Source organism: Pituophis catenifer, unplaced genomic scaffold, assembly GCF_029215685.1.
Source record: "Pituophis catenifer annectens isolate HBS135680 unplaced genomic scaffold, rPitCat1.0.hap2 SCAF_11, whole genome shotgun sequence".
NCBI lineage: Eukaryota > Metazoa > Chordata > Lepidosauria > Squamata > Colubridae > Pituophis > Pituophis catenifer.
In genome coordinates, this window is record NW_027256891.1 from 11,730,825 (window position 1) to 11,745,214 (window position 14,390).

The 14,390-nt window shown below is 39.3% G+C and overlaps 1 protein-coding gene across 1 annotated transcript in view; it reads right to left on the reverse strand.

The window, feature by feature from the left end:
* LOC139322542 (fibronectin type-III domain-containing protein 3A-like) overlaps positions 1–14,390 on the reverse strand; it is a 71,595-nt gene that overhangs the window by 44,288 nt on the left and 12,917 nt on the right. The window contains exons 2-3 of the mRNA XM_070951669.1: positions 6,894–7,033; positions 1,241–1,316 (exon numbers count right to left, since the gene is read on the reverse strand). Coding sequence (XP_070807770.1) covers positions 1,241–1,316; positions 6,894–6,989 — 172 coding nt within the window. The 5' untranslated portion in view covers positions 6,990–7,033. The remainder of the gene's footprint in view (positions 1–1,240; positions 1,317–6,893; positions 7,034–14,390) is intronic.

Genomic DNA, 14,390 nt, shown 5'->3' on the forward strand with positions numbered 1-14,390 from the left:
CTGCTAGTAGCTCACTAAGTTTCGGCACCAAAGAAGCAAGGCCTCTGATCCCTTCTCATGCGATATATTCTACATCAGGGGCGTCAAACTCGATTTCATTGAGGGCCACATCAAGGTTGTGTTTGACTTTGGAGGGGCCGGGGTGCGTGTAGCCAGGGTGGGCGTGGCCAGCTTGATGTCACGCGTGTCGGGGGCGCCTGCCAGAGAAAATGGGCTCCTGATCTACGTTTTCGGCTGGGATGGCCTCCTGCAACCCTCTGCCAGCAAAAATAGAGCTCGGGAGGGCCGGTTTTTGCTGGCAGAGGCACCACGAGCCAGTCCTTCGCTGTTTCCAGAGAGGCCCCGCGTGCCACATCTAAGCATCCAACGAGCCAGATCCAGCCTTGAGTTTGACACCCCTGTTCAATATCACCCATGCTAGGCAAAAAAAGGCAAGGTGGCAGAGAGGTCTCCAACCTCGAAGTTGGAGGTCCAGTAAAATATCCCTTTATGACATCAGACTGGATTAGTTTTGATCACGTTCGGCTTGTGACCACTCAAAATGCAGAAGCTGAGAATAGCTTTCACAGAATGACACTGTGGTTTTGAGATCTTTACCAGAAGCCTTAATCTTTCCTTGTGGCTATTATTTGGCCTTCGACATTAGAGTTAACTTCTTTGCCCTATAACTGGTCTTCTAGAGAGATGGCCAGCTCTTTACTGTGGTTATAAGAATAAGAATAATTTTATTTCTATACCGCCCTTCTCCCGAAGGACTCAGGGCGGTGTACAGTCTATTAAAAGCACAAGACAAACATCAATTAAAATAATTTAAAATTATTAAATAATTCGGCTCAATTTAAAACCCCAGAAATTTAAAACACCCAATTTAAAATTATTATGTTGATAGCCCAGCCTAGCAGAACAACAGGGTCTTGAGTGCACAGCGAAATGCCCAGAGGTCGGAGATTATAAAGGTTATGATGATTGCAAGATCATTCTGTGTAGGAAATGGACTTGACTCAATAACCTTCAACTTTCCTCAATCTGAGTTCCTTCTAAATGTACGGCCTTCAACTTCCAAAATTCTCAGAAGTAGAATTCAGAGGAATTCCTGCTGTTGGAGTCTAGATATCAGTAAAGTTGTTGTCTTGTTATGAACCTGCAGAATTATGATAAAGTCCTCTAGCCATGTTCATTTAATAGGCATGCAGTATCTGATATTAGTAATTTCAGAGTATACCCTTGTGGCATTGTTTACCTTGAATACACTGGATATGACCATCTTCAGTTCTTATTGTGAACGTCTCTCCTGGGTTTACTTGCACCAGAATAACCTAGGAATAAGAATATTAAGTCCTATTTTGAACTTCATCTGAAACCGACATATAACTTTGCAAAACTAAACACATCTGATTAGAAACATTAGTGATAGTAATCAGTAAAAATCAAACTGAAGTCACACGTGCATTTTTTAACCTTTTAAATGGGCATACAGTACAAAATTGTACCAGATTTGAAAATAAATCCAGCAAATTAGAGAATCCCTTCCCTGCTGCGCTTACAATTGTTTCCTCTGACTAACAACTAAACAAATAGTATTGCAGAAAATTTCCATTATTCTCCAATCACTAAATCATATAAAACCAATTATACAGAAAAAAAAATAATCCATGTTCTAATCTAATCCATGTTTGACTGTTCCCCTCAAATGATAATTGAGGTGCGTCCATTTTTTCTCATAAGTGGTTGCTCACATTTTTATGCTTTCTTTCTTCACTGATTTCCAAATAACTTAGTGGTTTTAATTACAATTTCATTGGAAATTACAGGTGGTCACTCTTTCTGCAACAGGGGTTTCTCAAAGACTAAGTGACCACAGACATTGCAAAAGAGACTTGGGTTATACAACCCAGAGGGCTTGGGGGGTGTGTGTTTTTTTGGGGGGGGGATGTTTACACCCGTCTCCCAGATAGTATACAGTATGCAACCATGTTTTACACCAGGGATGTCCAACCTTGGCAAATTTAAGACTTATGAACTTCAACTCCCAGAATTCCTCAGTCACCTTGGCTGGCCGGGGGATGCTGGGTATTGAAGTCCACAGGTCTTAAAAGTTGCCATGGGTGGACACCCCTGATTTTATAAACTTATTAATGTGTCTTGTACCACACTGTACCTCTTTTGCTACAGAAAGACAAGTGGACAAGGAAAATCTATGCAACTGTCGTTTTGGAGTTACTTAAAGGAAGAATGAAAAAGAAAACGTAAATAAGAAAAGAGGGAATATTATACATTTCTACACTTCGGTTCTTAAGACAACATTGCGTTTTGCAGAGAGGTAATCAGCCGAGGGATTGTATTGTTCCATAAGAACAGCTGGCGTACAATGCAATTCCTCAAGTAGGCCAACATATCAATTCTGGATTTACATTTGTACATAAAACAGAACAGTGTTTTTAAAAACACAAAAAACAAGTTAGCAAAACCACCAAAATGTTGATAAACATCTGTGTGTGTGTGTGTGTGTGTGTGTGTGTGTGTGTGTGTGTGTGTGTGTGTGTTAGAAATAAATGGCCATTGTGATTTCTAATTCTACTGCCAAATTCCTAGGATCTGGGACAAAAATTTCCCCAAAACATTTTCACATATAAATGAGATCTAAGTGAAGTCACTGCAATGATACCAACTACAGTGATACTGATATAGCAAAAGGCAGATTATTTAACCCAGGAGAGTCTGAAAATATTGCAATTCCTGGCAAACTGCAGTTGAACAGTAATAGCCAACATTCTGTATTTCTTCTGGCAATTAAGACGATATTTGAATAGAAATATAACAATGGTCTGATTTATCTACCACCTCTTCTGGTCTTGTGCTTGAAGAAGTAGAAAGTTTCCCCCTCGCCCCCCCAAAATTAAATGGTATTAGCTTGACTGCGCTTCTTAATCCATAATAGTAACAGAACTACAGACCAAGGAAGTACAATTTTATATGCAATTTCTCAAGAACTTTCTTTGCTTGAATTCAGGAATTGCAGTACTGGCAGTCCTCGACTTACAACCACAGTTCATTTAGTGACCGTTCGAAGTTTACAACGGCACTGAAAAAAGGGACTTATGACCCTTTTTCACACTTATGACCGTTGCAGCATCCCCATGGTCCTGTGATTTATATTCCGATGCTTGACAACTGATTCAGATTTATGACAGTCGCAGTGTCCTGGGGTCATGTGGTCACCTTTTGCGACCTTCTTACAAGCCAAGTTAGTGGGGAAACCAAGTTCACTTAACAACCATGAATGATTCAGTTAACAAATGCGACAAGAAAAGTCGCAAAATGGGGCTAACACACTTAACAAATGTTTCACTTAGCAACATAAATGTTGGGCTCAACTGTGGTCATAACTTGAGGACTACCTCAGTGGTGGGATTTACATTTTTTTACTACCGGTTCTGTGGGCGTGGCCTGGTGGGTGTGGCAGGGGAAGCATACTGTAAAATCTCCATTCCCACCCCACTCCAGGGGGAAGGATACTGTAAAATCTCCATTCCCACCCCACTCCAGGGCAAAGATACTGTAAAATCTCAATTCCCTCCCCACTCCAGGGGGAAGGCTACTGTAAAATCTCCATTCCCTCCCCACTCCAGGGGGAAGGCTACTGTAAAATCTCCATTCCCTCCCCACTCCAGGGGGAAGGATACTGTAAAATCTCCATTCCCTCCCCACTCCAGGGGGAAGGATACTATAAAATCTCCATTCCCTCCCCACTCCAGAGGGAAGGATACTGTAAAATCTCCATTCCCTCCCCACTCCAGGGGGAAGGATACTATAAAATCTCCATTCCCTCCCCACTCCAGGGGGAAAGATACTGTAAAATCTCCATTCCCTCCCCACTCCAGGGGAAGGATACTGTAAAATCTCCATTCCCTCCCGATCAGCTGGAGGCAGAGAATAGATGGGGGCGGGGCCAGTCAGAGGTGGTATTTACCAGTCCTCCGAACTACTCAAAATTTCTGCTACCGGTTCTCCAGAACCTGCTGAATACCACCTCTGGACTACCTGTATAAAACCCTTCACTGCTTTTCCTCAGAAGGGAAAATACCCTTTAAAAGGCCTTATTAAAACTATCTGGGAAGGAGCTACGAAGAGAACAGTTGTTAGTAATTTGTGACATCCTTCTGAAATGGGGAGAGCCACAGCTGAGCAATACGTCATGCGCTTTGCAAAGAGGAATGCACAAGTTAACTCTATGACAATTCTGAGCAGGGCTGGAACAGATTCTTGGTTGAAGCCATTATGATCATGATACAAGGCTCCTTTTAAAGTTCTTGTGATTTTTAAAAATTCAAAGCTTTCCTCAACCCCCAACCCTTCTGGGGTTTTAAACAAGCCAGCAGCTTTCTGACTATAAACTACTTTTATTTTTATTCAGCGTTATTACAGCCCACTGAAGCAAATGTTTTCCTGCTATTCTGATCCAAATGTACCTTTTTGTAAACAGTTTTCTTAAAACTTTGCATTGTTGCCACCAGCCTTTCGATAAGGAGCATTTTTTTTTTTTACTGAATAAAAATCCAAATTGTTCCAGACTGAACAATTCTGATGTTATTTTACTTAGCGATGGTCACAATTCTAAGTCTAAAATCGAAGTCTTTTTCATTTGAGAAACATCGTAAATTTAATAAGATGTACATTCTCAGTAAATGAAAAATAAAAAGGCCAAGTTGGTTTATACGTAGAACAGATAACATAAAGGGGGAATTAAATAATGGCCTAATACCAGCACAGCCAAGCCTTTTGCTTCTTGCTGGGAAGACTTTTTTCCCTCCTATAAGAAATCAAATAGGCCGTATTTTTCAAAACTCCTGACCCGATTTCCCAAGGCTGAATTGGTTAAATATTTTAGATTGTAATAGAAGGCTTTTTGAGACAAGTTATGACTCCCTTCTGACCAAGGAGAGGTACATTTTTATCTCAACTCTTTTCATTAAAAGGTCATGTGCGTAATATCTAGGACATAGTATTCGGTGGCTGTATCTCAGCAGGTCAAAGGGAGATAATTTCTCACTAAACAACCTTCAGAAGCCTATATTTTATCTGCAGCTGTTCTAGCAAAAAGTTCTGGGAGGAAAAAAATGCAAGAAAGATATGGGAACCTACCCGAAGGCACTAATCTTCATAACAAGTGTGATATCTGCAATGATTTTGAGCAGAAGCTTACAAAGATGCTTACCTTCACATTCATTTCCACAAATATATTGATTCTGCAGGTTTTGCTTTAAATTGCCCCGTGTTTAGAATTATTTTGCAAGCTTCAAAAAGCTGGAGCCCACCCTCAAGCTTCAAATTATATCAGAATAGATTTACAACAAGGTGAAAGTGATTATTAAATGTCAGCTAATCTGGATTTCTATAGTTGTGTCTTAAGAACTGAACAATTTGCAAGGCTACTGATAACTTGGCTCCTGGAAAATAAAACAAAACCTTCAAGGGCTCCCTCACCCAGAAACGTAAGACAAGAAGTTTAAAAACATACTGGTCAATGTGGAGCCAACAGAGTGAAAACAAAGATTTCCTGAAGTTTTAATTGTGTGTGATAAATCTGGTCATGCAAGTCCTTGAATTAATCTAATAAAACTTCCAGGGCATCTAAAATGTTTGGGTCCTTCATAGATTTTTCAACTGCACTAGAATGCTTTGCTTAGAAAACTCTCGCATTTCTTGCAATATTTATCTCAAACCAATTAGCTGGGCAGTAGCTCTGAGCTCTTTCCAAGCTAACTCTGAACGCACATAGAACTTCTTTTGTGCAATTTTTAACATGAGTGCTGAATCACGCACCTGATTTACATAAATCAATACATCTTTTTCTTCAAAAGGGACCAATATATTTGACAACATGGATCCTACAAGGGTTGACCATCACATAAACTAATAGGGATTCTCAGTTCCACGTGATAATCTTTTTAAACAATTATAAGAAGTTCAAATCTGCAACATGGCTTCAAAAAATCTACTATTCAAGGAAAAATCCTCCGGACATCCTTAAAGCAAGGCCTGGGATCTAAATTCTTGCATTAGATTATAAAGATAATCTTAATTGAGGATCTTCACATTATTACCCCTTACTGTAAACACTATTATTAAAACTGATTCACCAGATAAAAGAAGGAAATATATCAACACTCCATTGCACAATGCAACTCATTGTAAGATGTAAGAAGCAATATAAGTCTTTCCTAAAAGAAAGAAAAGAAAAGTAAAGAAAAATGATCGGCCAACAAAAGCTATTTTAGAACATCACAGCATGGATACTTTAGATTTGCATGTATGGGAGATTCTGTATGTATCTAGACAGAAATACCATTTTACATCTGGCATAAACAGCTTCGTATATTTTCGGTTCCTTAAACTAACACTCATAGTTTTAGAAAATCACATGACAATATGATTCTTCCTGTCCTTAAGGCACTGAATTTATAAAACAGAATATTCTCCATTTAATGGCAATAGTTCAATTATAGTTAATCACAGACTTCTACAGAATGGCCATTTTCCCACTGTTTTTAAATTAAGATTATATCTGATTGACATCTAGTTAATTTTTCAGAGTTAACAAGCACACAGCGGAGGAATGAAACCGATACTGCTAAACATAATGACAATGATCTTGGATCTTGGAACTTGTTATCCAATTTTAATAAAATCAAATATGTTCCAAAGATTCCAAGGGGATTGTTAAGCCATGGCTTGCTTAAACATCCTTTGCTAAAGAAACTGTAATCAGAGGAGCTTAATCATGTTAAGCCATTATCTACAAACTGAAGTGACACAGAAGATGTGATCATCCCTTCTAAGCATTTGCAGAAGGGAACACTTTGAAGATTCCCATCTTATGCAGGTCAACTTACCTGTTGTGTGGTGTCCCCATTGACCATATGAGGTAGAAGTGGCACTTCATTCAAAATAGGTGTGGCTTCTAATGGAGGTGGCTGGTCTGCCATCATAACTGAAAGGACCGATCATCAATGATTTCTCTCAGATCGGCTACCTGGGAAAACAGAAATGCGGTCTCAGATGTCAACAAGTTCTTATTATGATACGGAATTAATTATCTCTGGGGCTTTGGGCTCTGAAAAATCACCCACCTACTCAGAAAAATCCCAAAGCAAAAAGTTCAAATATCAGTAATAGAAAAGGACCAGCATCTTACCGGCAACATCCAGCATAGAACAAGAATCAGCAACTCGCCTAGGTATCAAAGATGCTGCTGTCTAGCTTTCCCCGACTTTAAACACAGCATCTTCGATGATTCTTTCCAGAGTTGGTGCAAAAAACTGGTACTCACTTCTATTATGACAAGCAATTTTGTCAATAGTGAAATAAAAAGGTGATTTTCCAAAAGCCACACCCTTTATCAAAAAATGTGGCTTCTCAGACTCTTCTTTCAATAAAACCTACTTCAACCCTCCACCAGCATATTGAAAAGAGAGAGAAAAAAACAGCACAAATCAAGGAAAGTCCTCCGGGAGCTAACCAAGCATTCAAATTACTGGTTTAAAAATATAACCGGCTGTGAAAAACATGCCTGAAACATTTGAGATACAGGTGGCAGTTTGGAGGACTGGAAGGAGAAGTCAGGTGGTGTGCAGTCTCTATTTCCATATTTGAGGTTTCTAAGCACATTATATGGCACTCTTGCATGAAGAAGGCTTTTCTAAAAAGCAAATGATTTGTTGGACACACAAGAGAAAAAATAGGATGCTGCATTACTTATTTAGATTTATAGCACGGTTTCTAAACCAGCCTCTGGAGTTATTACAGAAGCTCTATACAGTCTTCACCATATGAGAGAAAGGGAGAAGTGAACTGCAAAGGCTGGGAGCAGATAAGCCATTTACAAGTGGCCCGTTCCCATAAGAATTTAATCAGATCTTTAAAAATACCATGTCAAGGTTTCCAACAACCATTCCAGAGAAAAATTTAGACATAAGAGATTTCTTCAAAAACATTATTATGTTTGCTTTGGACCTCACATCCAAAGACTAAGAATGCAGTCAGTCTGTTGCAAGAGTCATCTTAGCCAAAGGCAGATCTGTGTGTGAGGTCCTTAGTGCACTCTGAGCTTGGTTGTTTTCTTGTGGACATTTCACAACCCAACTAGGTAACATCATCAGGGCTTGGTCCCCCCCCCTCTCTCTCTGTGTGTGTGTGTGTGTGTGTGTATGACATCTTTTCCAAAAAAGGCTCAGGACAGCTATCAGTGTCAAAATAAAACATCACCAATGCAAAAATTCAAGTGCATGTAAAAATATTTTTTTTTGAAAAACTGAAAAATATGTATCATGCACCCACATAATCACCTTTACTCTCTCCCACTGGGTGAAGCAGAAGAGGTTGGTCTTTTAATACTTCAAAGCTGGTCAGACTGTTATTTTGGAGGTGAGGGGGCAAAAAGTGAGGGCAGCTACTGAAAACTGACCCCTAGCCATAGCTGCCACCCGCCCTTCAAGTAGGAATCTAAATATAAGAGAACCCCAAAATACAGACCACTCCCAGGTGAGATAGTCTGACTCGACTCAAAGGAAAAGATGGCATTTCCCTAGAATTGTTAAGAGCTGTCTTTGATGGTCTCAGTTACAGTCTGCTCCTCCCCACTCTGACCAGATGTACTCCAGGCACTGGATCAATGCTTTCATTACCGCAACTATTTTGCCATAGACTGAGATGTATAGCTGTGGTGGCGCAGTGGTTAGAATGCAGTACTGCTGGCTACTTCTGCTGATTGCCAGCTGCCAGCAGTTTGAGTCTCACCGGGCTCAAGGTTGACTCAGCCTTCCATCCTTCCAAGGTGGGTAAAATGAGGACCCAGATTGTTGGGGAAAATATTCTGACACTGTAAACCGCTTAGAGAGGGCTGCCAAGCACTGTGAAGCGGTATGTAAGTCTAAGTGCTACTGCTATAGATGGATATAATAAACTTTTTGATGATACTGAACCTCACATCAGATACAACTTCATCTGCCCTCTCCCGCTATCACTCATTGGAACTGTTCCTTCAGGGAGATGGAGAACATTGCAAGATGCTGGCCCCCATTCCAAAGCCTTAGAGATCGCCCAGGATAACGTGGTCTAGTGGTTCTCAACCTTTTCTTTCACCACAGACCCCCTTTAAATATGTTTTGTGGCCACGGACCACCAAGGCTGAACTCAAGATTTAAATCATGAGATTTCTTTAAGCCTTCACGGGCCCCCTGTGACAACATCATCGCCCTGTGGACCACAGGTTGAGAACAGCTGCCATAGTCAATGACACTGAAAGCTATTGAGAAATCAAGGACAACCGAGAACATATGCCTCTGGCCCAACCTCTGCTCAGGTCACATCAAGATATGACCAAGGTAGTTTCTGTGTAATACACCAGCCTGAAACATGACTGCTTGAAGTCCCCCCCAAAAAGTATTTCTTCTAAGACCCTTTGCAGTTCCCTTCTGGATGCAGTTTCAAAATTACTGTGATAACAAATAGTGTGTCACCAATTGAGTTAAGGATTAATAACCAAAATGATTTTCAATCATTCAAAACAGAATAACAGTGCCTCTAAGGAAAGCAAAATACTTTCCCATTTACCACGGGTATCAGACTAATCCACTCACCACATTAAGAAGGGCTAATTGCACAGACAGTGCTGCTCCCTATAAATTTCATCTCTTTCTAAAAATTAAAGAAATTCCTTTGGCAAGTCCCACAGAAAGCAGGTTTTTAAAACAGGTTTAAAACATTCTGGAAAGTGCATCTTTCTTTCTCACTTAGGAAATCTACTCAAGATCTTCACTGCAGAATGATCAGTTCCATGATAGGTAATATTTTATTTATTTTTTACTTTTTAATCATCCTCTAAGCTGGTAGGGAAGCTCCACAGCCCATAACCAAAATTTGATGCAGAAAGTGGAACTGAGAATCAGAGAGAGAGAGAGAGAGAGAGAGAAATGCAAAGCAGGAGGAATAAATGAAGCAACTCTGCAGGGAACTTCAAGGAATTTCTGAAATCACCCCGCCTGCTCTATCTTTTCCTATTAAGGAACGGCTTCTTGCTGTTACTTCTAAAAAAATCAACTAGCAATCAGATTGAAACTGCAGGAACCAGTTGGTTCCAAGAGAAAGGAAATACTTTTCCAGATAAACAGAAACTGAAATGCCGATCAGCTTCAACGAAAGTATGAAAACAAAAAAACCCTATTTCCTCCCAAATACAGGTAGTCCTCAACTTACAACAGTTCATTTAGTGACCATTCAAAGTTACAACAGCAGTGCAAAAAGTGGCTTACGACCATTTTTCGCACTTGCGACCACTGCAGTATCTCCAGGGTCACATGATCAAAATTCAGATGCTTGGCAACCAACTCATATTTATGACGGTTGCAGTGTCCCGTGGTCAGGTGATCACACCTTTTGCGACCGTCTGACAAGCAAAGTCCACGGGGAAGCCAGATTCACTTAACAACCCTGTTACTGACTTAACACCTGCTAGGATTCACTTAACAACTGTGGCACAAAAAAAAAGGTGGTGAAACAGGGCTAAATTTACTTAACTAATGTTTCGCTTAGCAACAAAAATTCGGGGCTCAATTGTGGTCGTAAATTGAGGACTACCTGTATATTTCATGGCAACTTTTCCAAAGCACCCGAAGGCCAGACAAGGAATAATGGATGGAAACTGATCAAGGAGAGATTCAACCTGGAAATAAAGGAGAAATTTTCTGACAGTGAGAACCATCAACTCATGGAACCGAAGTTGCCTTCGGGAGTTGTGGGAGCTTCATCACTGGAGGTTTTCAAGAAGAGATTGAACCGCCATTTGTCAGAAATGGTGTAGGGACTCCTGCTTGGGTGGGGGGTTGGACTAGATGACCTCCAAGGTCCCTTCCAACTCTGTTAATCTGTTATCTGTTATTATTAACTTAATTTTGTTGAAGTAAAGCACCCATTTCCCTGAGAATTCTTGGCAAGATCCACTACTTTGTCACCTCAGACACTGGCAAGTGAGTTTGATCAAAACTGGTAATACCAGCTTTCATTATAGAACTTTTGAAAGAACTAGGTGCCAGGTATGCAAAAACAATCCCAGGTGCTATTCAAAGGCTAAATGTGATCCTTGTTCCCAGAATGCAACACTTCTCAAAACTGGCCTGTTTAAGATACAGTCACCTTAAAATGAATGTTGTGACTGCCATAATGTAAAACATCTAAGATCTGGCAATGAATTGCTTATTAAATCCACACCAAACAAGCTTTGAGTTTGAGCTCTGATTCTAAAGTAATATATGACCCCAAGAATATTTCCAGGAAAAGGAGGGGGGGGAGAGGAATTTAAAGGAGATGAAAGGGTATAAATTGCCTAAAATCGCCTCTAAATGAGATGGATGGTAAAACAAACAAACAAACAAATAACTTGGAGTCATGTTCCTGAATACAGAAGGTTATTTATTTTGGATTTTTTGTTTATTAATCGCAATAGTGGCTGACAAAAGAATATACAATAAACTATAAAAGATAAACATGGGACAAATATGATCCTAAACACAGTGTATGGAATTAGTCCTTCAGAAAAGCCATTGGACATCCCTAGAGACAGATACATTTCCAACAGCTCTTGTCAATGAAAAACAATGTTTATGCCATTTCTATATATGCCATCATCAAATCTGGGAAACAAACCTTCATTTGTGTATTTTGTGAGGCATGGCTATTTCTTCTTTCTTTCTTAACGGTACTTAATATTTTACAAAGCTTTTCTAATATTAATGTTTCATATACTGGATTTGTTGACAGATCTTGAACAGACATGAAGGTGAGTTTACCAAATATTTACCAGCTTAGTAAGCACTAATCCATTATAAAATTTTGACACTTGGGCTGTAACCAAAGCCTATTTGTAAATCTGAAGGTGTGTGTGTATATGTATGTATACAGACACACACAAACAGAGAGAGAGAGAGAGAGAGAGAGAGAGAGAGAGAGAGAGAGAGAGAGAGAGAGAGCAAAATAACTCAAGGATGAAATGCCTAGTCTTTTAAGCAATGACCAGTATAGTTCACGTTTAAAAGCTGCTAGAATATATCCAACTGGAAGATAGCTTTACTCATCCAATTAGTGTTTGATAACCAGAACAACCAACAAAGTCAAAATGTCAATCTCTAGTACCAATCATTAAAAATATGCCTTTTAAAATAACTGCAAAGTTCGATGAAGTTGAAAAAAAATTTAGTCACCAATGAGAACAGTGATTTTAAAAAGCTGTGACAAGTTTTCTGTTATTTCACTTCAAAACACATAGACTTAAGCAAGGCTTTGAAAGTTGCCATTTGATATCAAATTGAATTTGAAGTAGTACTTAATTTAAATTAAACTGTTCTGAAGCACATTGAGGAAGGAAAAATCAAGGATTCCAAATATCTACAATTTAGAACTGGATTTCTTCTCTGTAGTGGTCTTTGCATCTTTACTTCCAATGTTCAAATTTCAAATTTCACTTTAGGAAATGAGACCTGGTATGAATTTGGATTAAGTCCTCAGTTCACAAGATGGCCTTGAAGAATGTGTATCATGGATAGTCAAGTTCAAGGAAAAAGAATTGTATGTTTCACTCCGAAATTAATTTTAGTGAAAATATTTGGAACCTTATGACATTTTTCCTTCTTTCCTAGAAATGGTTCAATAAACACAATAGATAACTGATTGTCCATCATCACCGGTTTAAATAGTAAAGAATATTGAGGTATTACTATTTCTTACAGTTAGTAGAAATTTTAAAAACTATGGTCAACGATCAGGAGTTAATTACTACTACTGTAAAGTTATTGAAGCCAAGGAACAAGTCCAAGGCACGTAGAGGTGAGATTTCACATGAAGTGTTAATACCACTTTATAATGCCTTTGTAAGGCCACACTTGGAATATTGCATCCAGTTTTAGTCGCCATGATGTAAAAAAAATTTGGAGACTCTAGAAAGAGTGCAGAGAAGAACAACAAAGATGATTAGGGGGCTGGAGGCTAAAACATATGAAGAATGGCTGCAGGAACTAGGTATGTCTAGTTTAATGAAAAGAAGGACTAGGAGAGACATGATAGCAGTCTTCCAATATTTGAGGGGCTGCCTCAAAGAAGAGGGAGTCAAGCTATTCTCCAAAGCACCTGAGGGTAGGACAAGAAGCAATGGATGGAAACTAATCAAGGAGAGAAGCAACTTAGAACTAAGGAGAAATATCCTGACAGTTAGAACAACTAATCTGTGGAACAACTTGCCTCCAGAAGTTGTGAATACTCCAATACTGGAAGTTTTAAAGAAGAGATTGGACAACCATTTGTCTGAAATAGTATAGGGTTTCCTACCTGAGCAGGGGATTGGACTAGAAGACCTCCAAGGTCCCTTCCAACTCTGTTATTCTGTATTCAAGGAGAAGTTCTACAGCTCATAGAAGGAAATTTCTTTACATTGTGCTATGATTTCCTGGAGATGTGAAGTTATTTCAGGATTATGAAGGAAATTATGAACCACCAAAATCCCCTGAACATACTCAAGGTAGCAACTCTTCAGACAGCCACACTGGAGAATGGAGAAGGAATCAACACAGAACTGTTTAAGAAAAACTGGATGACAGGCAGCCAAACTCTACTGTCTAAAGGAAAGTGGGAACGGATCTAAATATTTAAAATGTGTTAGTAACTTTTTCAGGTGCCTGCAATAGTAATCAATGAACTATTAGAACAGGAATAATATCGAAATATATTCTTTAATTTCAATTACCAGAGAAGGACAGAGATCACAGGAGATCCTATACCATTTCAGCCATTTGTCTGAAGTGATATAGGGTCTCCTGCTTGAACAGGGGGTTGCCTAGAAGACCTCCAAGGCCCCTTCCAACTCTGTTATTCTAGGTTCCATTTTCTATTAGAAACATTCTCAGTAATTCTAGAACTGACATTCTTGTAACGCTGGCAATTCAACTAGTCTGGGATTTAATGAGGACATCTGTGGTTTGCAAAAGCCAAATTACATGTTCACATTCATTTTTAGGTAAATAACTCATGGAATTTTGTAATTTCATCTCCAGTCCGTCAAGGAACGGATGGTAGGAACCCAGACAAAGCATCTAAGCATACAACCCACATACTAGCTGCCAGTTCCTTATTTGCACAAATAACTACAGAGAGCAATTTATTAATACCTCTAGACCCTTTAATGAAGACTGGATGACTTGGTCTCACCCGAGTCTCAATATGGTGCTGTGGTTAAAATATTGGATTTGGACTGAGAAGGCATCCAAATTGAAAGCAATGCTTTAAATGCTTAGAAAACACCTTCATGGGAATCTTGGCTTATGTCAATTGGGGTGGGAGAGTTAGTG